The sequence below is a fragment of the Sitophilus oryzae genome, unplaced genomic scaffold, assembly GCF_002938485.1.
Source record: "Sitophilus oryzae breed Bouriz unplaced genomic scaffold, Soryzae_2.0 scaffold_41_pilon_pilon, whole genome shotgun sequence".
NCBI lineage: Eukaryota > Metazoa > Arthropoda > Insecta > Coleoptera > Curculionidae > Sitophilus > Sitophilus oryzae.
Genome location: NW_022146996.1, coordinates 2,156,220 through 2,182,868, shown reverse-complemented (window position 1 = coordinate 2,182,868; position 26,649 = coordinate 2,156,220). Strand labels below are relative to the sequence as shown.

Genomic DNA, 26,649 nt, shown 5'->3' with positions numbered 1-26,649 from the left:
AAAAACAGTTATTGGGCTAACGATATAGTTTATTAAAATAAACTTAGTTTGAATTGACCGCCAGAAAATATTTTGGCCTACGGTGTTTTTGCTCTACTCTGGACTGGACTTGACTTTTTTTCTGGAATTTCTTGGTTATGTGTTTGTGACATATTTTTATTTTTATATGTAGTTTTAAATGTAATCAATGGAGACTGTTGACATAATAGAAAACGAAAATATTTGTATTACCAGAGAAATTGAACCTAACGAAATACAAAGACTTGAGGTAGGGTTACAACAATACATTAAAATTGATAACACTATGCTAAATACAAATGTCGTCCCTGTTTGTAGGTTGTAGGCGAAGGAAGTTTTGGTGTTGTATACAAGGGACTATGGCAAAATAAATTGGTGGCTGTCAAAAATATAACTAGAGATGCCGAGAAAAAAGCGTTTCTGGTGGAAGTTAGACAACTTTCACGAGTTGACCATAAAAATATAGTAAAATTGCATGGAGCGTGTACGAAAGGACTGAATTTTTTCCTTGTAATGGAATATGCCGAGGGTGGTTCATTATTTAATGTATTACACAAATCAACTTTAGGATATTCCTTAGCCCATGCCATGTCATGGATATGCCAGTGTGCTAAAGTAAGTCATTGCAAAGACAGGCATTGTAAATATGTTAAATTGTTCATTGTGAGGTACTAAAGGTTCTGATTATCATAACTTAAATAACAACTTATAAATACGAACATAATTGTATTCTGTTTACTCGTTACCAGCATGAAGCGCTTTTCTCAGAACTATGTTCTGTTTTTGTGTGATCTTTGACACTTCAAACAACCATTGACAGCTGAGCTAAATTTAAAATTGACAGCTGTTTAACTTTTGTACTAATCTGATTGGTTCTTTTGACGTGTCGCTGGCGATAGTACAAAGTTTTGAGCTGAGAACAGGGATTGAGGGAGGACAACTCTATAAGGCCCTGTCTACACATAACTTTTTACCTGCCACTCTTACCTATTTAGTCAAAACGTATCGAGTAAATCCTTGTGTGTCAACGAGAAAATGAACCGTCTTACTTGAACTGAATTAAAGCAATATAAATTATTTTAAGTTAACGTCTCCTTTTTGCTGCTAAGGCTACTCTGGACGGGATAAATAAGGTAGATGGTACCATACAGTACATAAAGGTGTAGGTACCATACAGTACATCATTTTTGAGATTTTATTTCATTTTTATTTATTTACATAAACTAATAAATTGGTAAGTATATGCCGGGTGCGTCTCAAAAGTAGAATGTAGAATGAGTAATAGGGGGGGGGGTTAATCACTGCAACCTTAAAGATCTATTGTGCCCCCCTTCCTTGAGTCATCACAGTCTATAACCCATCATACCCCTGTTGTAGAGGGGTCAGGGTATTTCCCATCCTTCTCTGAAAACAGTTCTTTCTCCGAGGGTACACACTCTTCCACGGTTGGAGTTTGGTCCTCCGTGCCGCCCTTCACAGTCAAGGAGCTTGCCTCCGGCTGAGGAACCCGTGGGGTGGAGGCTGGAGGATCTGTCTCCATTTTCTCCACCTCTTTAACTTGGTCTCTCCTTAGACCTGATACCGGTGTTGTCCCGTATCTATAATAGAGGATATGTCCCTTTTTCTCTATTGCCTCCTTGGATTTGGGGTCAATTCCTATTGTGAGGACCTGACCATGACCCTTCTCCCTCGAGTTGATGACTCGCCAACTCGATGTTCTGACCCTGGATAAGGCTCAGCAGGTAGGTGGTGCCCTTGATCCTCGCCAGAAAGACCGTAATGGTCGCCCCTTTAGAGATGTTTTCTCCCTTCACTGCAACCAGTTCCGGCCCTTGCCAATTTTTAAGCTTAGGTGTGATTTCTACCAACCAATTCGCCGATTCTTGAGATACACAATCTATGAGAATTATGCCCACCCGAAAGTGTATCTCCGCAAAACGCAGCTAACCCACATTTTGTAGATCGTTGCGTTGCGATCCGATCGCCGCTACTTTGTCCAGTATAGCCTCTTCTACAGACGTTTGCTAGTCGGTGGTCAGAGCAACATCTGGGAAATCCTTTGACAGCACCGTCATTTTCACTTGTCCAGCAATCGCGGCAAAGCTGGTGATACGTCCCTGCTTGCCTCCCGGTGTTGGACGGCTTTCCATCCTGGCTTTTTTCTCTCCCTGCCGGAGAAGAAGTGAAAGGTTCTCGCTCCCTTTCTTGCCCTTTGATGGAGATGAGTCAGGTTGTTTCTTGGTTTCTTTACTCTAGAGGTAGGCTCTAGACCCTTGCTGGAGAAGGTGGTAGCTTGGGTGCCACTTGCGGAGGATGATCCCAAGCAAGTGTCACCCGCCCTTATTGTAGTTTCCTTTGGATTTGGTTCCTTGGAACTTTCATTTGTAATGTTCCCAGTGTCGCTAGGGGGCTCCCTCACAGCTTCACCGGTGGTGTTTTCAATACTAGATCTCATAGTGTTCCCACTAGTCGCTAGGGATCTCCGCATGTAGAAGTAAGGGGTAAATACAATGGGGTGCCCCTGATGCCCTAAGGTTTAGGCCAGTAATGGCTAGTCCTCTAGCTAGCCACGCATCCCTTTGACCTGGTCCCGCTATCGTAGGATTTAGGATTTTGGTGAGGTTGTCTCCTCTTTGTCCAGGCGGTTACACCCTCTACCCGCGAGACATGACCATAGTTAGTAGAGGATGCCTGGTATGACGGACAGGGGTAGCCCCGTCCGGTATCGTTATATGTCTTGGTGCAATTTCCTGGCCACGACACTACAGCCAGGGACAAGACGATGAGTGAGATGCTTGTTAGACCAAGCCAAGCGCTAGGGGGGATTCCCCCCAGCACCTGACCAGGAGCTTCTCCACCAACGATAAGGTCTTGCATCTCCGAGGGGAGAGAAAGTAACTCACCAATATAACTTTTATTTTTGCAGATAAAACAACGAGATTTGGTATGTTAGTATATTACATAAACTAGGATTGACTGACGTATTCAATTGTTTTTGGTCACTTCCTGTTTCACCGGAAATGACTACAACTTTTGATTTTTAAATGTCACCCTCGGTATATTTCTATTTTATTTGATAGAAAATTACACTCTCAATATAGAATGACATATCATATGTCAACTTTTGACATATGACTTTCGCATATGATTTATTTGAAATTGTAATATGCGGTTCATAGCGACAATCATTTGACTCTAACTACCAAGTGTGTGGTACCAAATTATTCGTAAAAAAATGTTTTTTTCCAAATATGCTAATGAGCCACCCTTGTTTCATTTGAAAAAAAAATGAGGTGTGATTAAAAATACGATTTGGGCATCTTTCAGCCGGCCAGGACAAGACACGAAAAACATTAGACGATCAAAACTATTTTTCCAAGGCTCCTTGATTAAGAATTAGTGTTTTTAAAACAGCCATGGTACTCTAGATTTAAATTTAAAATACGATTTGTTTTAAGTAAAAATGTCAAAAGTTGACATATGATATGTCATTCTATTCAGAGTGTAATTTTTTATTGAATAAAGTAGAAATATGTACACCGAGGGTGCCATTCAAAAATCAAAAGTTCTAGTCTCGGTTGTAGTCATATACTAACATACCAAATCTCGTTTTTTTATCTGAAAAAATAAAAAAGTTATAGGGGGTGAGCCACTTTTGAGACGCACCCGGTAGACAGTTAAATTTACAAAGAAAAACAGATTCTGTAATTCATGTACGTATACATGAATAATGTACGCCGTCTACCTTGCCTACCCTGATGAGCCCCCACTGATGGTCTTTTGTTTTAATTGATAGGTAAATCGTTATGTATAGATGGGGCTTTAGAGCAGTTTAATTATTTATTTTTATTTTTAATGTGTTTCTTGATATGTTTTATTAATTTTTAGGGAGTAGAATACCTGCATGATATGAAACCAAAACCATTAATCCACAGGGATTTAAAACCTCCAAATTTGTTGTTAATAAATGGCGGAGTTAATTTGAAAATTTGTGATTTTGGTACTGCTGCCGATAAGAATACTTATATGACAAATAATAAAGGATCGGCGGCTTGGATGGCCCCAGAGGTAAAATATTTATATTTGCATGTAAATAAAATAATTATTCTCTTTTCAGGTCTTTACATCCTCCCGTTATACGGAAAGCTGTGATGTATTTAGTTGGGGCATAATTTTGTGGGAAGTATTATCAAGAAAGAAACCATTTTACAATCATGCTAGCTCAGCTTTTAGTATTATGTGGGCGGTGCATAAAGGTAAGAGGCCACCATTAATTAGAAACTGTCCACCGTCGATAGAAAAACTGATGACAAGTAGCTGGGACCATGATCCTGAAAAACGGCCAAGTATGAAAGAGGTATAGTATATAAATTAATAGAAAAGACAATTATGTTTACTGGGTATTTTTCAAAAGTCGCTCAACTCTATAACTTTTTTTTTACATAAAAAAATGACATTTTGTATGTTATTATATTATATAAATCAGGATTAATTGACGTATTCAGTTAGTTTCAAAACCCGTTTTTCACCGGAAATTACTACGACTTTTGATTTTTAAATGGTACCATACGGTAATCATAAAATATTTTCCGATGTATGTCATCAATCATATCAAAATTGACATTAAAGCCTACAAACCTGACTAAATGAAATTTTATTTTTATAATGTGTTCTTTTTTTATAAATTGGATTAGGATCGAAAGAAATCAACAGAAGTCCTTTGTTTTAAATTTGTCAAATTTAAAAGATTTAAGATTATTTTAAGTTATTTGACAAATTTAAAACAAAGGACTTCTGTTGATTTCTTTCGATCCTAATCCAATTTATAAAAAAAGAACACATTATATATTATTGGATCGACAACAATAAAAATTATATTTATTTTTATTTTTTTATTTTATCTAAATAATTTTTAAACATAAAAATTATTTAGATTGGAAAACTGTATGTCAGCGTTTTTTATTGTGACACTTTCAAATGTTGTATTTAAAATTCTAACTATTGGGTTTGATTTTAAAACAATTGAACCAGCAATAAAAACTCCGTCGGCGATTTCAGTATTCAAAATAACAGAATCAGTCTTTAGTTGCGTGAATTTTTTAATATACCTAATGACCTCACGCCTAGGTGGGATTACCAAAGATTCCTCTTCTGGACTTGAAAATATTGGCAATGTTGTTTTTTCGTTAAAAATTTGTAGTGTTAATGTTCAGTTAGCATAATCTAATTGACATTGATATTTCGCAATAAAGTCTCGCCATAAAATTCCGTCAGCTGGTATTGGAAAATTTTGCCCAACTATATAAAACGAGTGATTTATTACATAATTATTATTAAAAATATAGGTGTTAGTTGTGCCTAAAGAACTTGACGAGCCATCTGTAATACCTTTAATATTGCTCATGTTATATTTATTAATAAATTGTTTAGGAGAAATTTTAAAATTTTTAAATCAAGATATATCTGCACCTGTATCAACTAATAAAGTAATTTTGCGATGCTGTAATGCTGGTTTCGACTACAACAAAGTTCGAAAGTGATAGGTCCATATGGAATATTTTTAAAGCGACCCCAGTGGACCTGTCTGGGGGTCCTGTATGTTTCCCGACTCTTTCTGAGTGTAATGCCTGACATATCTAGGAAACATTCCTCTATGATTAGGCCTAGAGTTTCCTCGACCTCTATTATATTGACCATGATGATTATGGTACTGATTTGCATTTAAATACCTCTGGGTTGGTCTATAGTCACTATTATTATTAGCATAGTTTCCTGAGTAGTGTCCTCTTTTGCGACTTTGATGCCCTCTATGATGCCTGTTTCCAGCTCTGTAACGCTGATACTTTCTTGTATAAAAGATTGTGCTAGTATCTGGCATAGTATCTCCACTAATAGTTATAAATTTAGAGATAGCTTCCTCGCAGTTGGTGAAATTACCAGCCTCCATTATTAGTTTTACTTTCTCCGAATCGCTGTTTTTTTCTTAGAGCTTTGACTGTCGTATTTGTCGTATAGGATTTAGCTACTGCTATGGGCACTCCTTCATTTATATATGCTCTTTTCAGGGTTTCTGCTAGAGCTTCAATCTCTGTGGCATATCTTGTGGAATCTTTATGTTGCTGTTTTAAAGAAAGTATTTTTGCCGTCACCATATGAGAACTTTCTGTTTTAATGCGTGTTCGTAGTTTATTAATTATGGTATCCAGATTATCGTTATCATCAATTAAATCACGTGCTTTTCCAACCAGTCTCGTTTTCACATAGGCCACCGCATTATTTTCGTGGTTTTCGCAATTTACGCGCAGTAAATTTAAGGTGTCTATAACGGACTGTAATTTACTTGGAGAACCGTCGAATTCGTTGGAAAACATTTTACTCGCAAAATTGAAAAATTTTGTTTTTGACATAGCCATGTTCTCAAGTTTTATTTTAGGAAGATTTTGTTCTGGGATTGCCTCTGATTCAGAGGACTCTTCTTTTTCTTCACTTTCCTCGAATTCTTCGTCAAATATTTCTGGATTTATATATTCCAAATACGAAATTGGAACTTTGTAGGGTACTTTTAAAACCTGATATGATCTTATGACTCTATCTCTCAACGAAGTAAAAAGTTTTTTAATGGTAATTTCCTGTTCTTTATTATGTGATGGATAAACAAATCGTACTAATTTAACAAAATTATTAAAGTGCTCCAATAAATTTGCTTGAACTTCATTTTTAATTGCATCAGTCTTAGGTATTTCTTTTTTAAGAACGCGTTTTGATTCGTTTCTAACGAGATTACTTACACTTAGTAGATTGGCAAGGATCCCTTCCCAATGATCAGACATAAATTATACAAAAGTAAGAAATAAAAAATTATACAAAAACAAAACACAATATCCCTTATTTAATATCAAAAACAAAAAAAAACTTCTTATCCTTCTAAACATAACAAAAAGTAATTAACTAATTTATAACTAATAGAATTTTTTTTTAATTAAAAAAATAAAAATGTACCTTTTTGTTTAAAATAGCGAAGTCTTTTTTTTGTGTAGGTAATAATTAAGTATACGTAAGAATTTTCATATTGTAATAAATTCATGTAATTTAGGTGTAAAAAATAAAAATAAAACGTTCACACCGAGTATAAATGTTAAGAAAAGGCTATAAAAACAACGCAAAAAATTGTATATTCACATACCATCAACACTGTCCATCAATAAGTACTGCTCGCACTAAACATCTACTGCTTGGGTTCGAAGGACCATACTTCTGGATAAATTCTTTCGGAGCCCCCTTCGGTACGCTTTATATAATTTTAGTAGAAGTAAAATTACCACAACTGCTACTACAATGTACAGTAGTACACGAACATCTGTTGGCACTTGTGTGCCCTCCTGTTCTAGGATGAAGTTGGAATTGACCACACCATTATCGGTTAGTTCCGAATGTTTAGAGTTAGTCTTTCCCATGGTAAATTAGTTTATTTTGTTTCACTATTTTCACTTTTTCACATTCACTTTTGACTATACTGTTTAACTAAACTTATTTAAATTATTTAAATTAAGGTCCTTAGACAGGATCGCCATGTGATGTCTCATTCCAATACGGGAAAAATCAAACACATGTTCACCCTTTGAATACATTTATTCGAATTAGCTAACCTAGTTACAAAAGATGGTATGCTATGCTTTTGTTGTTGCAATAATTAATGAAATATTAAACAAACAATTGGTCGCGCTACATTCTTTTAAGAATACATTTTCGAGTTTTTATATTGCATTTCTTGAAATTGTATGTTGAAAATATACCCAATCATTTAAACAGTTGAAGCAAAGCGCTCGTAGCTTTCTGATAAACTGTTTTGATCAAGAACATGATAATAAAGGTCCATTATTACCTTCGACTGCAGTCAGAGAAGTAAGTTTGATTGGTAAGCACATTATACCACTTTCAAAGTTATTTCTACTTATTTCGATTTGTAGCGAGCAGCTGCTGCCTTATGCCGGTTCCACATTCTCGCTGTTGCTCGGCGAGAAAGCTCGAGAACGAGTGTGTAGATGGGACCGCTCGCTATATCTCGCTTTGTCTTTCCCGGCATCGCCGGTGCTCCGTCGAAAGTCGGTTTTTTGGGCCCGAGTCAAAGGTGCTCGCGAGAATACCGAGGATGAGCGAGCACAATAGTGTACGTTCCCGGGTTCTCGCATTAATACGCATATTACCGCGAGATTTCGGTGGGTTCAGAGGTTGTGTTGTGTTGTGATATAAACAAAATGGGAGTGGAATAATGAAAAAGAATTAAATTGCAGCAACAGCAGCAGCAACTTCTGCGTCGGCTATCTTCTCGCGTTCTCGTACGGATGATGGATTTCCCGGGAGTTCACAACTGCAACTGAAACATTCGCTAATTTAGCGTGAATGTGTATGGTCGTACCGAGCACGAATTTCTTGGCCGAGAAGCTCGGCGAGACACAGCGAGCGTATTCGGACGAGAATGTGGAACCGGCATTTAAATATTTCTACTGTGAATGTTCAAAATCAAAATCAAGTTTATTGGTGACAATAATAAATATACACACACGTCAATAATATAAAAATACAAAATTTAGACAATCATTACACATTTGTCACTTAAACATTGATAATAAAAGGTAAACCTATATAGAAAATAAAAACTTATAAATTAAACATTGGAATCACTTTGACATACAGTATCAGATAAAAACAATTTAAAATAATAAAAGGCCTTTCCCAATAGGTAATTTTTTATCACTGTTTTGAATACGTTAGCCGGTAGAGTTCTAACCTGAAATGGTAGCTTGTTATAGAAGGCTGGCGCATAGTGCAGTGTCGCATTAAAAGATCTATTCTTCTTCTTCTTCCTTCTTCATACTAGGCGAATCGCCTGTTTGGTTTCGTCGTCTCTACCGGTCAGACTGACCAGTTGTCGCTCCATCGTTTTCGTGGACGTCCTAAGCTTCTGCGACCTAGCGGTGATTTGTCGCGTGCAACTCTCACTATCCTTCTGTTGTCCATTCTGCTAATATGCTCGTTCCATTCTTCCTTTCAGCTGAGTACCCACTCATTTACATTTCCCACCTTGCATACAGACCTCCTTCTCCACCAATTTTGCCAGATTTCGCAAAACAAAAGTTCCTGACGTCAATTTCCTAGCTATGAGGTTTACGTGATCATCAAAGCACAGTTTTGAATCTAAAGTGACCCCCAGGAAATTAGCTTCACCCTGGTGATCCCTGCAATCAAGTGGCCTTAAAGAAAAGATTATGTTCTTAGTCTTTTGGCGATTTAGGTTTAGGCGACTTGCCGCAAACCAGTCCCCAATGCCATCCAATTGTTCATTCTTCAGGTCTACCAGGGTTGCATAATCCTTAGATCTTAGAAGGAAACTAGTGTCATCAGCATATACAGTCATCTCAGGGTGTTGCACTGCACATTTAATGTCATTAATGTAAATCAGGTAGAGGACCCATAATGGAGCCCTGGGGAACACCAAACCTCATCACACGTTCCTCCGACATCCTACCTCCGACATACGTTACCTGTCGTCTTTCTGTCAGGTAACTTCCAATTAATTGACAACCATCTGAGTCAACACCATGCTAGTGCAGTTTCCGGACCAGTATATCATGAGAGACACCATCGAAGGCGCTAGAAAGGTCGCAGAAAGTGGCGCTCACAAACTCTCCCTCCTCAAACCCTCGCAGAATGCCCTCGCACAATCTACCCAGAGCCATCACTGTTGATATCTTCTTTCTAAAACCGAATTGCTCTGAGATGAATATGTTATTCGATTCAAAATAGTCACACAGTTCGTCTGTTAATAATACTTCAAACACCTTAGACAGAACTGGTATCAAAGAGATGGGTCTATAGTTGTCTGGTACATCTGGATTTCCTTTCTTGAATATTGGAATAGTCTTACTGATTTTAAATGAGTCTGGATAAGTGGAACTTTCTATTAATTTGTTGAAGAGTCTTGTTAGGGGGCTAATTAGAACGTTCTTCAGAGATTTAATGAGCACTGGCGTTAAGTTGTATATATATATATATATATATATATATATATATATATATATATATATATATATATATATATATATATATATATATATATATATATATATATATATATATCTATATCTACTATGTTTGCTTTTTAATTTATCAATTGCGGATCTGACATCATTGTGGCTACACTTTTGAAAAGCAAATTTAAGGTTGGGGTCTCTAAATTGGCGTCGAAGATATATATCAAAGGTGAGACTGGCCTACGACAAGCTGTTCAGCAATTTCTGCAAAAAAGTTGTTAAAAGTATTAGGATCTAAATTAGTTCTCTCATTGGTATTTTTAAGTTTTCTTTGGGTATTAATTACTTCCCATGCAGCCTTACCCATATTGTCGGCGTTTTTAATATCATTTGAGTAAGCGTTTTTTTTTGCTTCGATTATTGCATTTTTATATTGAAGCCGGTATTCTTTGAATTCTTCATGAAGAAGAGGGCAATTTGATTCCTGGCGCATCTCATCCAAAACTGCCAGCTCATCCCTCATAAAACTAATTTCCGTGGTGAACCAGCCTGTATTCTGACTCTTCCGATTCCCCGTTGCTCTAGGTCTTCTTTGTCGTTCGGGAAAAGACATATTGAAATATTTTACTATATGATTTAAAAGCAGGTTAGATTTCTCATTTACTGAAATATTGCGACCAAGGAATTGCCACTGTTCATTTTCCAACAAGTTATATAAATTAAAAATCCCTGCCTGAGTTATAGGGCGAAATAACATATTTTGTGAATCTAATTTGTGGCTGTCCCTAGTGGGCTCCGTTTGAAGACTTATATCGATCGCACAGTGATCGGAAAGTAGGGGATTAAATACCTTTACTTTAAAATTAGAATTATAATTTACACAAAAGTTGTCATTAAAATTAACAAAGACATTATCCAAGCAGTGATTTAATCTAGTATTAACAAAAACTGTCTGCTCAAATCCAAAGGAATTCATAACATCAATAAATTTAGTTTTATTGGAATATTCTTTTTCTAAGTGAATATTAAAATCTCCGTTTATAATTATCTTTCTATTAAAATCAAAAGTATGCTCAAGAATGCGAGACACCACCTCTAAAAACAAATCAAAGTCTCCAGAAGGAGGTCTGTATAAGGTTATTAAAATAACACCCCAGTCCAAGAGATCCACACCGCACACTTCACAATGTCTCTCCCTTGAGAATCCTTCAAAGCTATTAAGAGTCTTTACCACAACATCCGTACTAGTGAAGATTGCTGCACCTCCATGCCTATGCTTTTGACGACAGAAATGGGCTGCACATTGAAAACCCTGTATTCCCAGCTGCATGATCTCATCCTTTAAAAGACAGTGTTCTGTAAAGCAGAGTGCATTATACTTTGTGGGACAGTTGCACAAGAAAGCCTCAATTTCCCCCGTCTTGTTCCTAATTGACCATATATTTATATAGAAAATGTTAAAGCAAGGTTTCTGTAGTGTTATATTCCCATTGTCACATTGACTTAAATTATTTATAAAAAATGACCTGCACTGCTCAAAAAATCCTTGTGTTTATCAAAAAGAAATCTCTTTATTCCCACACCAAGGGGCCAGAACTTAACATCATATAGATTGTCCTTCAAATGGAGGGCGCTGTAACGACAAATGATTTATATGTGTTACGGTTACTTGGCAATTCCTTAACACTGACGTTAACATCAGTAAACCCTGGCTTGGCTTTTATGTAGTTCAGTATCATATCATCAGTTGCGTGTCTTTTAACACGGTTTATGTAGATCCACGCTCGTCTGTCAACTCCAGTAAAACCGGTGGAACAGTTCTCTTCCGAGACGGGGGCATTACCTATACGTTTTTTGTAAGTTTGTTTACTTTTTTGGGGTTTTTGTGATTCAAAAGCATCATCTTTAACCTTAAAATTAGTATAATCTCTGTCATATTCACCATCTTCTTTAGGATTAGTTGACCCTTTCTTAGAGATCACGCTGGTCTTCCCGGATAATCTGGCACTAGCTGCTATCTGGCTATAAGTCGCTGGACTTTTCTGCTGACTTGGGCCATCGGTTCCATCTAACTTCACACTTGTTTGGATTTCTGGTAGGATCTTTGGTGACAGTGTGCACTTGAGCAAGGCATGCGCACACTGGGTCTTAGAGAATTTGGCGGGTTTGACTGTTTGTTTACTTTTTTTTCTTGTAAACCTTTAAGTTCCTTTGAAAGATTTTCCATCTGATCCTCCATGTCATTCAATCTACCATGTAACAAATCTTGGTTTTCCATCATTTGCATGAGAAGTTTATTCAGCAAACTATTTTCCCGTATCAGGGTCTCTTTATCATTATCGGCATCGTTATTTTGGAAACACGTGGAGCAGATGATTAAATTATAACCCACCACTTTTGCACCCTTAACTCGCACTAAACATGCCGGGTGAAACTGTTTACCACATTCGGTACACTTTAATTCTCCTTTTAAGGACCTTTTACAGCCCGAACACACGTTATCCGAAATAATTCCGGGATCGTCAGATTGTTTATCATTATTGGACGCTATCAAACTGAAAATTAGTTAAAATGTTAGTGACTACTGTTAATAAATAAATTAATTACTAAAATATTAATTATTAAAATATAAAGAAACCGTGAAAATCTTTAAAAATTATATAATAAATATATTGTTTCCCAGTTTTACATTAGGATTCATTTCATAAATCCATCACACCTAGCAGCGCTGTTGCCATCGCTTGTCACTCAGAGTTGATCACGTGCATCGGAAATTGTTTTGTGATTACTTTAGGTATTTTTACTAACTAGGTGCCCGGTGGCGTAGAGGTACAGCAGTCTACCAATCTCAAGGTTCGAATCCTACACCCGGCATTTCATCAGCCGACTGTTTTTAATAAAATAAAAATAGTTTGGGTACCTAAGTCGACTCAGACTTAAATGAGTACTTGGGATTCACAATCCTGAGGTAATAATAGGCGGTTGAAGCGTAGTGCTAGCCACATTACCTTCCTTGTATACCGAACGGCTCTAGCATGGCAAGCTGTATCTTGCTACTCCCAAGGCGTTAAACGCTATATACGAGAGATATTATTATATTTTTTACTTTGTTTGATAGAAAATGACATAGTATATGTCAAATTTTGACATATTGAATTAAAAAAAAAATATTTGTAATTTCAATTCAGGAGCATTTTATCAAGGAGCGTTGGAAAAATAGATTTGATTTTATAATGTTTTTCGTGTCTTTTCCTGGCCGGTTAAAAAATGCCTAAATCGTATCTTTAATCATACTTTATTTTTTTTTCAAGTGGCACAGGGCGGCTCTTTAACATATTTGGAGAGATATTTTTTACGAATAATTTGGGAATACTTGGTATTTTGATTCAAATTGTCGTTATATCGGGTGCGTCTCAAAAGTGGCTCACCCCCTATAACTTTTTTATTTTTTCAGATAAAACAACGATATTTGGTATGTTAGTATATGACATAAATTGGGATTGATTGACGTATTCAATTGTTTTCGGTCACTTCCGGTTGCACCGGAAATGACTACAACTTTTGATTTTTAAATGGCACCCTCGGTATTTTTTTACTTTATTCCATAGAAAATGACACTCTGAATCGAATGACATATCAAATGACAATGAAAGCTATTTAAATTCTTTACAAAAAGTGTATTCACCGATTTCGTGCATCAACAGGTTAACGAGATACAGGCGCTTAAATACAAAGTATATATTTTCTAGTGGTTCATTTAATACGAGAAACTGATTCTATGTAAATTTGAATAATTTGTCAGTACAAATTTATGTTTTTCTTGTGCTCGTTTCCACACCACCTGGCGGTAGAGCACTCGGCGCACTTTTTTTTAAGTGGTTTTTCCTATAGGCCTAATCCTAATCATTGTGTCTTACTTCCTTAGGCCTATTTAAAACGACGTACCGACTGGCCTACTTGTTGAGAAGGCATTTTAGGCTTGGTCACCATGTTTCTGCGCTGAAAACTCGTAAAATGGTTTATTATCATTCCCTTTGGCCATAAATTGATATTTTTTCACAAATACAATCTTTACAATTATTTTTATTATTAAGGTATTCAATTATTTTTTCACTAGATATGTCAGGGGCTATACCCAGAGAGTCATCTCTAAGAAAAAAATTGTCTTCATTAGGCTCAGGTCGGCTTTTTTTGGTTGTGCGTTTTTGTTTTGTTTATTTTTAACTTTAGTCCAGTTTTTTTTGATTTTATTGTATTGGATTTGCAATTTTTTAGCATTTCATCTTACCTTTTGCCGCTCCTTCACTATACTATATTTGCCGCTCTCTGAAGCGGAGGAACCAGCTTGCCCTTCGATTTGGATTTCGGCTATATTTTAGTGCGGTCGTGGTGGTGAAATGTTAGTGTGCTGTAGGTTATTGTCGTTGTAAGTGTAGTGTAACCCCTGGTGTTCAAAGGACGCCGTAATTTTTGACACCGTAGAAACTCTTTAGCATTATCAAACGCTATAAAAGCGTACATCAAATTTACTCCGATGCGTTATCAAACGAAACGGCTTCCATAGGCAAAAAGTATTCACGCACTTTTTTCGATCGATTCCGAAATCAGCTAATGAGTCGCTCTGAGAACGAACAGCGCGTTGAGCCTTATTTTTATCGGTTTGCGCTACTTTGGATTTGACATTTTCTAGAATTCCCGCCTTGCATCGTTTTGTGTACCTATTTTGTTTACCACCCTCAGAGTTTTTCTTTTATGTAAAAAACTTTTTCTCTTAGTAGTAGTGCGTTTGGTTCAACTTTCGTTTAGCTGAAATCTGTTATATAAAAAATGACTTTATACAGGGTGCTACAAATTCGAGGTACGATCATTGGTATCTCGGAAACCGTAAGAGATACGAAGATGGTTAAATTGGGGCAAAGTTGCGCTTTACGATGTTCACCAAGATGCGATCAAAAAAGTTTTAAAAATTTCAAGAATTGCAAAGTTTTTTGGAAAAAACGGATTTTTTGAAAATCAGCATTAAATATTTAATCTATTCATCGTTACAATATTGATAAGCTTTCAAATTTAACAATGACGTGGAGTAAAACATTGAATATGGAAAATCAAATGCAATAAAATAATAACAAATAATATAAAATTATTAGGCATTACTTGACGTGATTTGTAAAAGTGAAATTAATTCATTTCAATATTTACAATTCATTTACAATAAAGAGTACAGAAGGCATTCGGAAGTATAAGAAGAAGATATGTTCAAAGAGCTATAAATATTGAACGAAAAATACATTTGTACATTAGGGGACGGTGGTAACCCTTTCGAACATGTAGAGCATTAGAAACTAGTTTGTAGAAGTTGATTTATTTATCACTATGATTAATATTATGCATATAATTAGATCGTACACTGAGATTTAAAATTCACAATAAAAAAAGTTAAAATTGCTGACCTGGATATTATTTATTTGGATCTTTCAATTGGCTCGATTTTCCTTATTCAATGTTAATTAGCGCTGATCCATATTGTTGCGATGAATATAATTAGATTAAACAATTTAAAAAAACAGAGTCAAACTTGAAAATATTTTAAATAATAATTAAATAGTTTTGTTATTGTTAAAGTAGCTAAAACAAAACAAAGTATTAAGTGTGGCATATCATTATACTCAGGAGACAGAGTTCTTTCAAAACTTGAAATAAAAAATGCAGGTCCGTATTTAAAAAAATTAAGTTGGCCCCCGTATCTCACAAATTATCAGTTAGTTTGAAAATATAAAAAATACTATCAGATAGCCCTAATAAAGTAGCCATGAGAATGTACAATTAGTTTTTTGATTTTCTAAACAGCAACGCCAGAAAAAAATTAAAATGATTTAAAAAAAACCGTTTTTTCCAAAAAACTCAGCAATTCTTGAAATTTTTAAAACTTTTTTGATGGTATCTGGGTGAACATCCTGAAGGCGCAACTTTGCCCCAATTTAACCATCTTCGTATCTCTTACGGTTGCCGAGATACCAATGCTCGTACCTCGAATTTGTAGCAACCTGTATAATGAGTTCTAGAAGGCGTTAGGAGTACAAATATACAAAAATTTTATGTGGAAATGCGACATTTTCTTTTTTCGGACTTTAGTATAGCCGAAATCTGTTACATCAAAACTAGTCTTCGGGGTGTGTTTTAGATATTTTTCTAAACATAAAAATACAAAAAAGTGTCTGCGGAAATTTTTTATTTTTATTTTACATAAAAAAATGCTTTGACTTTAGAATAGCCGAAATCAGTTACATGAAAAACGAACTTCTATTTGTTCTATACGAGCTTTTACGAGCAAAGAAATACAAAAAAATTCCTGCGGAAAGTGTCAATGTCATTTTGTGCACTTTGTTTTTCATACATTTTTTAGTTTAGAAGCTTACGGGACCCGGGAGCGATTAGGGGTGTTGGGTGGGGTAAAACATCTTTCGGAGGAATAACAATTCTTGTAGAATAGATAATATAGGTTCTTGTAAACCTATAAGTACCTCGGAATGTTGCACTTATTCTTGTTTTTTATTAAAGCTTTACGTAAATAGGGCTGATTCAAAACAAAAAATCATTGGATCATGCAGTTTTCTTTTATATTTTAATAATTAACTGTGATTTTGCAAAAATATTATTGGATTGGTTAGGATTTGGGTTGCTTTGGTTATCTTTTCTTTGTGGAGGGTGTTAAGCTGTGGTTTTTATATTTTAATAATTAACTGTGATTTTGTAAAAATGTTATTAGATTGGTTAGCATTTTAGACACTTAAAAGTTTTAAATGATTTTTTTTTGGTTCAAAAGTGCTTCATCCAAGGATTTTTTTCTTTTAAACTGTTCTATAAGCATAGGACTTTCTGCCAAAAAAAAATGCTAAATTCGTGGGTACTTATACTTTACAAGACCCGATAATATAATAAGGAACAAATGGAAAATGAAAATCAAGCATTTCCGTAGGAAATTTTTTATTTTCCTGAGTTTGGAAACGCTTCTAAAAGGCAAAAATATATTTATTTTTTATATAACTGATTTCAGCTATTCTAAAGTCTAATAAATTTCCTTAGAAAATGAAAACAGCTTATTTCCGCAGGAAAATTTTTGTGTTTATATGTTCAGAAAAATATTAAAAATAAAACGCAAAATGTATTTTTTTTATAGCAGATTTCAGATATTCTAAAGTGCGAAATTTGGAAATTACGCATTTCCGCAGGAAAATTTGCGATTTCCATGGTTCACAGTAGCTTTTTAAAGACAATTTTTTTTCTAGTAACTGATTTCAGCTAAACGAAAGTTGACCCGTGCATTTTCTTCCAAGGTTTTATTTTTACTTTGCATTTATTTTACCGGGATTCTGAGAGAGGATCTTGCTAATTAACACCACAAACTAAGGCTATTTCCTTGTTTTTTTTTCAATTATAGTCTGGTTTGGGTTATCTGGAGTCTTGGACATAATTACTGCGTTTTTGTTGGAAAACTGATTGCTTCAAACATGCTGGATGGAAAAGACAACCACGCTGTTTACATTTCTAATCATTTTTCAGTTTTTTATTACAGTGAAATCATACGTAAAAGTATCTGTACCTCTGTGGCCGAATCATCTCTTCAAAATAGTTCTCTGAGCATTTCGCTACTTGCACTCTTAGAAAATCAACAAAATAAAACAAAAACCAACTTGTTGAATAGTTGTATTTAGATATTTTAAATAGTTTTTTCTTTGTTCTTTGTGTTTTTTGCTTTCAACGACGGGTGGAGATATACTTCCCGAAACGTTAAGCATTTTTTGTCCGTGAGGCAAATGGTTTATTAGCAAATTACCGTTGACAAGTTGGTCTCTTCAACCAATTTTAGAAGCTGCAGTAATTCTCGGTAGTTTTTTAATTACCCTGTAAAAAATATTTCTTCTCTACTTGCAATAAATATTTTTTAGTTCACACTTCATTTTGGAAGAAAAACACTTTTTTATTTTGTGCTGATAATTATAAATTGTTTAAAAAGAAATAGGTACTTTTTTTTAAAAAAATGTATTTAATTTTTTAGGTATCTTTGAAGATGGATCAGATTTGTTCACTTTTGCCGGGAGGAAATGAACCGATAGAAGGCACGTATGACGAGTATGTAGATAGTGTAGATTATGAAGACGAAATTGAAGAAGTTTTTACCAATAGTAATATGACTACTTTAACAAGTGCTAATAATGTGAGAACTCTACCTCAACCAACTCCAAATATCGCCACTCCACTTACAGTGGAAGTAGATCCAGTATGTTTATTATTAAACTTTATGTTTTATTTATTATAATTATATTTTTTTAGATCTGCTGGGCTACGGAAATTAACAATCCAGATTTTCTTATTAAAACCGGCCCTGGTTTAGACACATGTATTCCCAAACCCAGTAAGTTTTAAAGAACTTTTTGGAAATAAAGAAATGCAAAATAAAGTCAATTATTGTTTTTGGAAAAAGAGTGTACTTTAATGTGTGGATAAAAACGTTTGTTTTTTACTACATCATTTCAAAATAAAGGGTGGACAAGAAAAACAAATACAGGGTGGACCAAATTGGACACTATCCTATATAGATAGACAAAACTAATATCGGTGTTTGGAGCTCAATTTGTATCAAAAACATAATGGCAACAACCGCACATCGATATCTGTTACCGTTTCGGAGTTACGGGGTGTTTTTCAAAAATGTGTATTTTTAACAAATTGCTGTAACTTTTTTACTATGGAAAATTTTATATTTGTACAAAAACATTTCCAAAGCACCTTTTTACGTAGAATTTAATGGTTTAAGTATATTTTTTTTAAATTAATTATTTAAGATATCATTATTTTTTTATCTGAGACACCCCGTATATTTTTAATTTACCGGAAAGAACTTAAAATTACCTTTTCAAAAATAAATATAGCTCACTTGATTTTTCGAAATACAGAATTTTTTGCCACTTTTAAAATTAAAATACCGGGTGCGTGTCAAAATTGGCTCACAGCTATAACTTTTTTATTTTCTCATATAAAAAACGAGATTTGGTATGTTGGTATATGGCATAAATTAGGAATGATTGACGTATTCATTGTTTTCGGTCACTTTCTGTTTCACCGGAAATGACTACAACTTTTGATTTTTAAATGGCACCCTAGGTATATTTTTATTTTATTCGATAGAAAATAACACTCTGAAGAGAATGACATATCATATGTCAACTTTTGATATTTTCGCATATGGTTTATTTGAAATTATAACTTGCGGTTCGTAACGAAAATTTGACTCAAAATATCAAGAGTGTGGTATCAAATTATTCGTAAAAAAATGCTTTTTCCAAATATGCTAATGAGCTACCCTCTTTTCATTTGAAAATATTGAGATATGATTAAAAATACCATTTGGACATCTTTTAACCGGCCAGGACAAGACACTAAAAACATTAGACGATCAAATCTATTTTTCCAAGGCTCCTTGAATAAGAATTAGTGTTTTTAACAGTGCCATATTTAAAATAATATTTTTTATTAAGCTAGAATGTCAAAAGCTGACATATGATATTTCATTTCTATTCAGAATATCATTTTCTATCAAATAAAGTAAAAAAATACTGAGGGTGCCATTTAAAAATTAAAAGTTGTAGTCATTTCCGGTGAAACAGGAAGTGACCAAAAACAATTGAATATATCAATTAATCCCAATTTATGTCATATAGTAACATACCAAATCTCGTTGTTTTATCTAAAAAAATAAAAAAGTTATAGAGGACACTTTTGAGACGCACCCGGTATAATATTGAAATTAGAAAAAAAATAGAAAAATATTGGCTTTAATATTCCAAAATGTGTTTATACATTTATCGAATTCAGGGATATACTAAGCCCGTGCTCTGACAGAAAATTTTTATTTGGTTATTTGGCTCTCACATTCAATCAAATAGTTGATGAGTGCGGTTCCATAAGAAAACATTGGTTACAAACTTGGAATTAAATAGTCGGCCGACTAAAAATTCTCCGTCAACTAACGGGCTAAAAGTTATTTTTTACAAAAAAAAAATATTTTAGATTCAGAAAATACAGTCCTTTTGGATTCATTAGATTCCCCATTAAGACCAGCTACACCAGACTTAACTAATCCCCTTTCCGTAGAAAAGTACGAAGAGCATAAAGGACTTGCTGAAGAGTATTGGAAGGTAAGTAACCTAAAAAATGAAAGTCACTAAATTATTTACTAAACATAATCTAGGTATATTAACCTAGATTATGTTTAGCTTGACAAAAATCCAAATTAATTCTTTTTCGTATGTTTATCCACACATTGTTTTTCTCATTACATTTGTAGGGCTAATTTTAAATAATATAAACTTTTCCATTCGACTAGAGTAGTACTGAAAATTGATAGTAGTTTGCACCTTTCGTGGAGCGCAAAAGAGTGTCATTTACTCTCATCACTGCCATTTGAATTTTTTTCTACTCTTAATAATATATGAAAAAAAAAAGCTTGTAATTAACTTAGAAATTTATAATTTAGAATATCTGTCTTCTTAAAACTAAAAAAAATCTTTCTTGATATTACAGGACTGGTATAGAAATCAGTGCGACTCACTGCAAATAAAGGGCTATTTCAAAAAAGGGCAATTTGGGAAAGGTGATTTTTTTATACCTGTATCAACATACATTAGGAATTTTAATTTTGATAAATTAAAAGCGGAACTCCGTGGAACTCAAATACGTTTAAAATAAAGTATATGGATATTGAAGGATGGCTATAGAATTTCAATGCATTTCCTACATAAGTCTATCCTTGGTTTGTAGGAGGGTTGACTAAACAAGGATGAACCTATGTCTTGAACATTCGACTCGATTTTCTGTCCTCCTTCAATACTGGGACGTAAATCCTCTCATTGCTCTTATGGGGAGGCCGTCGTATATTTTATTTAAACGTATTTGGTGGAACTCATTACTATAACCACAGAATATCTAGCTACGCAACAGAAGCCTCGTTACATGTATAAAATCGTAGGTCTCAAAAGGAGAAGGCTTTAAAAGCCTTTCTCCAAATCAGATATTTTGATGCGGTAGTTTCACTACTACATAACAGAGGGCGATAAATTTAAAAGAAAACAGTTTTCTACAAACGAAATTTAAAAGAATTTTATGCAGTGTTGCCATTGTGTAATTTATATTGTAATATTTCCTGATAAAGCCTAGCTTCAAATTTGCTACATCATTTAAACATATTAAAATAGATTAGAGCTCTTTTTTCAAACGTTTAAGTATTTAACTCGCCATGTTAGTTGGAGTTAAATCTTACGAGCTGAATTAAAATAACTTCCTGACGTTTGATTCTAACTGAATCCTGAATTTTGATTGTAATTCGGCGACAATATAATAATTATTGTTCTACTATTATGACACCACTTCTTGACGTTCGATTGTGTTCATGATCGGGAAAAAATGATGATGTATGATCGGGAAAAAACGGCGTTAGCGATGGCTATGAAATGAAAATCGCTGTCATTTTATGTGTAAATTTATATGGGAAATGTCATCGATCGTCTTTTCCCAGCCAACTGGACGCCGTTTTTTTCGGTATCATACGGTATTTGATATATACTTGCGTATTTTTCATGACATTGCAATATTATGGTACCATGAAGCATATCAAGTGATACCGTAATATAGTACCATATTACGATACATGGCGTTCGATTGGGCTTAAACTTGGTATATTACGTATCTTCAGTGACATTGTAATATTATGGTACCATGAAGAATATCAAGAGGAACCATAATAGTACATAGAGGTACCATATACGATACCATTTCCTGGCGTGCGATTGGACTTATACTTGGTATAGTAGGTATCTTCGGTGACATTGTAATATGATGGTACTATGATGCATATAAAGTGGTACCTTAATATAGTACCATATTACGATACCACTTCCTGATGTTCAATTGGGCTCATATTTGATTATACTTGCGTATTTTTGATGACATTGCAATATTATGGTAGCATGAAGCATATCAAGGGGTACCATAATGTAGTACCATATTGCGATACCATTTCCTGGCGTTCGATTGGGCCCAAATTTGATATACTTGTGTTTCTTTATAAAGATTTGTTTAATTAATAATTTTAATTTATTTTATGAATTTTAATTTATTGTACGATGTCGTGACGGCAACTTTTATGCCTAACTAATATATTATTAATTGTACCTGTGTCACTTTTTAAAATCTACCTAGGTCTATATAAATAACGTGGCAAACAGAAAAAAATTGTCATTATAGTATTTTTTTAGTCAATTAACATTTTTTGTACTGCATTTTAATAGATCATTTCCATTATTATTAAACGTATATTTCATTACTAACGTTTCAGCATTAATAAATATCACTATCAATCGCCCTGTATATTATTAATTTTAAAGGTGGTTAAAGTTATTTTCTTAGTTAACATAATAAAGTAGTGTATATTAAAAATGTATTTTGAGAGCATATGATTTCTAATAATATACTTAAAATTAAAACTATTTTAAAAGCCAAACGAATAATTAATATAAGTGTATCTGACAAGAAACGAAGAATAGAAAGGAATTATTATACACCAGAAAAAGATTGGGATGCCAATTAAAGTCTGTTTGAATATTGGCAACTGTGCATTTTTAGCCGAGCTTCAAGGCCGTCGACGTGCCGTCGATCTACGTCGATCCACGTCGATCCAAAACCGAAAGTTGAAAATTTCCAATTATATTCTGATTACTTTGAATAAGAAGACTAAGGAAGGAGCATATCAAAAATCTTAGGTACACCGCGATGGGCCTCAAATATGGCCGACTTAAATTTTATCAGTGTCGTTCTAATTTTATTTAGAAAATGTAAAACTATGATGTAGGGTAGACGTGGGGTAGACTCAATAATTTGTTGTTTTATTTTACGTTGTGAATAAATGTTGGTAGTTATTAAAATTGTTATAAAAATATATAATTCTAATAAAAATAGATAAGTTATAATAAGTATTTATTAACACAAACATCCGATACGCTACTGAAGCAGGTAAGTCAAATTAACGTATCTAAATTCTTTGACATCTAATCATGATCTAATCTTTGACAAGTAATAAATAAAAGCTAAAATTCAAGAAAAATATATAATTTAGTTAATTTAAGTGAATTTCATAAATGATCGGTTTACTACACGTATGTATATTATATAGTCACTTACTAGCGAAAAGTTGTTCCATTATTTCACTCAATTTTTGCCGAGATCTACCGCACGCTACACAACCAACTATTAGAGTCTTTTTCGATAAATCGCGATAGCGTTACTGTTAATTTAAGTTCTGCCACAATTTCCATCTAGATTTACTACCTTTATACAACTATCAGTAGTAGAATAAATAATAAATAACATAAAATAAGCTCCGTAAAGACTGACAAATCCACAAAATTTCAAATCAAATTCAAATGTGTCAAATGAATCGTCAAACAGAACTGTCAAGGATCCCCACCCTAGAGAGCTTTTATGGTGACTTTTCCGCCCACCATGCATGAATACATGGATAGCATTATGCTCCTTCCTTAGTCTTCTTATTCAAAGTCTGATTATGATATTGTCGCGCCATCTAGTATTTTATTTGTGCAATTTTAGCTCTTTCATTTCGAGTATTTTTCTGTTGCGTAGCTAGATATTCTGTGCTATAACTCATTATGAAAACAAAATTATAAAAAAAACACAAAATAGTGTGTTTAAAATACATTTTTTTGACAAAAATCGAAATTACAAATATTTTTTTGTATGTTCATCCACTCACTGTTGTTCTTATAAAATGTGTGGACCTAATTTTAAATGTTATATTTTTTTTCCGAGCAACTATAACGGTGCAAACGCTACCGATAGTTGATGGAGTCCGCACTTTCTGGGGAGAGCGTTGCAGAAACGTGGAGCGCAAAAGAGTGTCATTTACACCCAGCACAGCCATTTGAAAATTAATTATCATTATGGATAATATAGCTACAGACATGTGGTACAATTAAATAACATAACAATATAATAAATTTGAACTGTTTTGAATGTAGATAATTAGGAATTAAAATATGGCTCTAAAAATATTAAATTGGTATTAATAAGTCTTTAATAAATAGTATACAGGGTGCTATAAATTCGAGGTACGAGCATTGGTATCTCTGTAACTGTAATAGATACGAACATGGTTAAATTGGGGTAAAGTTGCGCTTTAGGATGTTCACCAAGATGCCATCAAAAAAGTTTTAAAAATTTTAAGGATTGCTGAGTTATTTAGAAAAAACGGATTTTTTTGAAAATAAATTTTATTTTTTCCTGTCGTTACTTTTTAGAAAATTAAAAAACTAATTGCACATTCTCATAGCCACTTTATTAGATCTATCTGATGGTGTTTTTAGATTTTCAAATTAGCTCATAATTTGTGAGATACAGAGGCCAACTTAATTTTTTTAAACACGGACCTGCATTTTTTATTTCAGATTTTGAAAGAACTCGTTCTCTTGAGTACAATGGTATGCCACACTTTATACTTTTTTTTGTTTTGTGTGCCTTAACAACAAAAAAACTATTTAATTATTATTTAAAATAATTTCAAGTCCGACTCTGTTTTTTTTTAATTATTTAATCTGATTATATTAATCGCAACAATATTGATCAGCTCTAATTAACGTTGAATAAGGAAAATCGAGCCAATTGGAAGATTCAAATAAATTATATCCAGGTCAGCAATTTAAATATATTATTTTTAACTTTTTTTATTGTGAATATGAAATCTCAGTGTGCGATCTAATTATATGCGTAATATTCATCGTAGTTATTATAAATAAATCAACTTCTGCAAACTATTTTCTAATCTTCTAAATGTTCGAAAGGGTTACCGCCTTCCCTATTGCACAAATTTATTTTTCATTCAATTTTATTTATAGCTCTTTGAACTTTCCTCTTATACTTCCGAAAGCATTTTGTACTCTTTATTGTAAATGTTGAAATGTATTGATTTCACTTTTACAAATGACATGAAGTAATGTATTCATTTATATTATATATATGTATTATTTGTATATTAGTTTTTATTATTTTAATGTTTACCCCACGTCATTGTTAAGTTTGAAAGCTTATCAATATTGTAACGATGAATAGATTAAATATTTAAAAAAAGCAGAGCTGCACTTGAAATTAGTTTAAATAAATTGTGTTCAAATGTTCGAAACAAAAAAGTATTAAGTGTGGCATATCATTGTACTCAGGAGACTGAGTTCTCTCAAAATCTGAAATAAAAATGCAGGTCCACATTTAAAAAAATTAAGTTGGCCTCAGTATCTCACAAATTATCAGCTAATTTGAAAATCTAAAAATACTATCAGATAGCCCTTATAAAGTGGCTATGTGAATGTGCAATTAGTTTTTTGATTTTCTTAAAAGTAACGACAGGAAAAAATAAAATTAATTTTCAAAAAAATCCGTTTTTCCCAAAAAACTCAGCAATCCTTGAAATTTTTAAAACGTTTTTAATGGCATCTTGGTGAACATCCCAAAACTCAACTTGGCCCCAATTTAACCATGTTCGTATCTATTACGGTTACCGAGATACCAATGCTCGTACCTCGAATTTGTAGCACCCTGTATATAAATTGGATTGGTAATTTAATATTATTGGGTAAAATAATCAGTCCAATTACGCCAGTGTCATAAAGTGTTGAAAAACAAATGAAAGAACTGTATATTTCTTTTTCTGGTCGCCGGTAGTGCCGGTTACGATTCTTGTTTTTATGAAACGTAAATTGTGCATGTGGTTCGTTCAAATGAACGAATCGCAGGAGTCGATTCAATATGAGAAATTAAAAAGAATCGTAATGCTAATCACTATTGGATAATGAAGATGCTTGTAAAGTTTGTCGCATCTTGTATATTTTATTTTACAGATGCAAACAGAGCTAGTGTTGCTTCAGCAAAAGAAGCAGGAGCTTCTACATTTGCAAGTAGAAGACGAACAAAGACGAAGAAAATTGGTTGAGTTACAAAACGAAAAGGAATCTCTACAATTGATCAGAGATTTATTTAGACAGCAGAACGAAAATGGTGATATGCCAAGTCAAGCACGAGACTCTGGAGATGGATGGGTTATAGTGCCTAATGCAGAGAGACAATCATAACTTTAAATGCTATTTGGAATAAGAATTTTTTTGGAGTATTCGGATTTTTTCAAGTTTGATTGTATAAACTCGCGTTGTTATTATAATTAAGAAGTTTTCTCTTACTTTTAATTTAATAAGTATTAATGTGATACGGATTGCTCTTAGTTATAGGTTTTTTTATTTTGACTTTTTTTATGAAAATTTTAAATTGGGTAGTATAGTTTTCAAAATATTGTTTATGACTGTTGCATTGACGATTAAACGTTAAAGTTAAGATTTAATTTAAGCAGTTTGATAAGGACAATTCAGTAGAATTATCTATAATTAATTGTATATACTTCTATTTTCACTCAATATTTAAATATATGAAAATATGATTAAGTTAAAATTATATTTGCAGGAAGTAGATCAATAATAGATAAATTAATTTT

General features: G+C 33.6%; 1 protein-coding gene across 1 annotated transcript; it reads left to right on the top strand.

Annotated features, from left to right (window-relative positions):
* Nucleotides 1–93: 93 nt before the first annotated feature.
* Nucleotides 94–26,649, top strand: LOC115885735 (mitogen-activated protein kinase kinase kinase 7-like). Its single transcript, XM_030904735.1, has 8 exons — nt 94–268; nt 337–633; nt 3,907–4,086; nt 4,136–4,375; nt 18,106–18,327; nt 18,381–18,462; nt 20,118–20,245; nt 26,006–26,649. The coding sequence occupies exons 1-8, from the start codon at nt 188–190 to the stop codon at nt 26,234–26,236; spliced, it is 1,461 nt and encodes a 486-aa protein (XP_030760595.1). The 5' UTR covers nt 94–187; the 3' UTR covers nt 26,237–26,649.

Bases quoted from the DNA above. Each gene is read 5' to 3' on its own strand.
- LOC115885735 (XM_030904735.1), top strand. From the start codon at position 188: ATGGAGACTGTTGACATAATAGAAAACGAAAATATTTGTATTACCAGA. The intron at 4,087-4,135 runs GTAAAATATTTA...TTCTCTTTTCAG, and splicing joins CGGCTTGGATGGCCCCAGAG to GTCTTTACATCCTCCCGTTA. The intron at 18,463-20,117 runs GTAAGTTTTAAA...AAAATATTTTAG, and splicing joins CACATGTATTCCCAAACCCA to ATTCAGAAAATACAGTCCTT.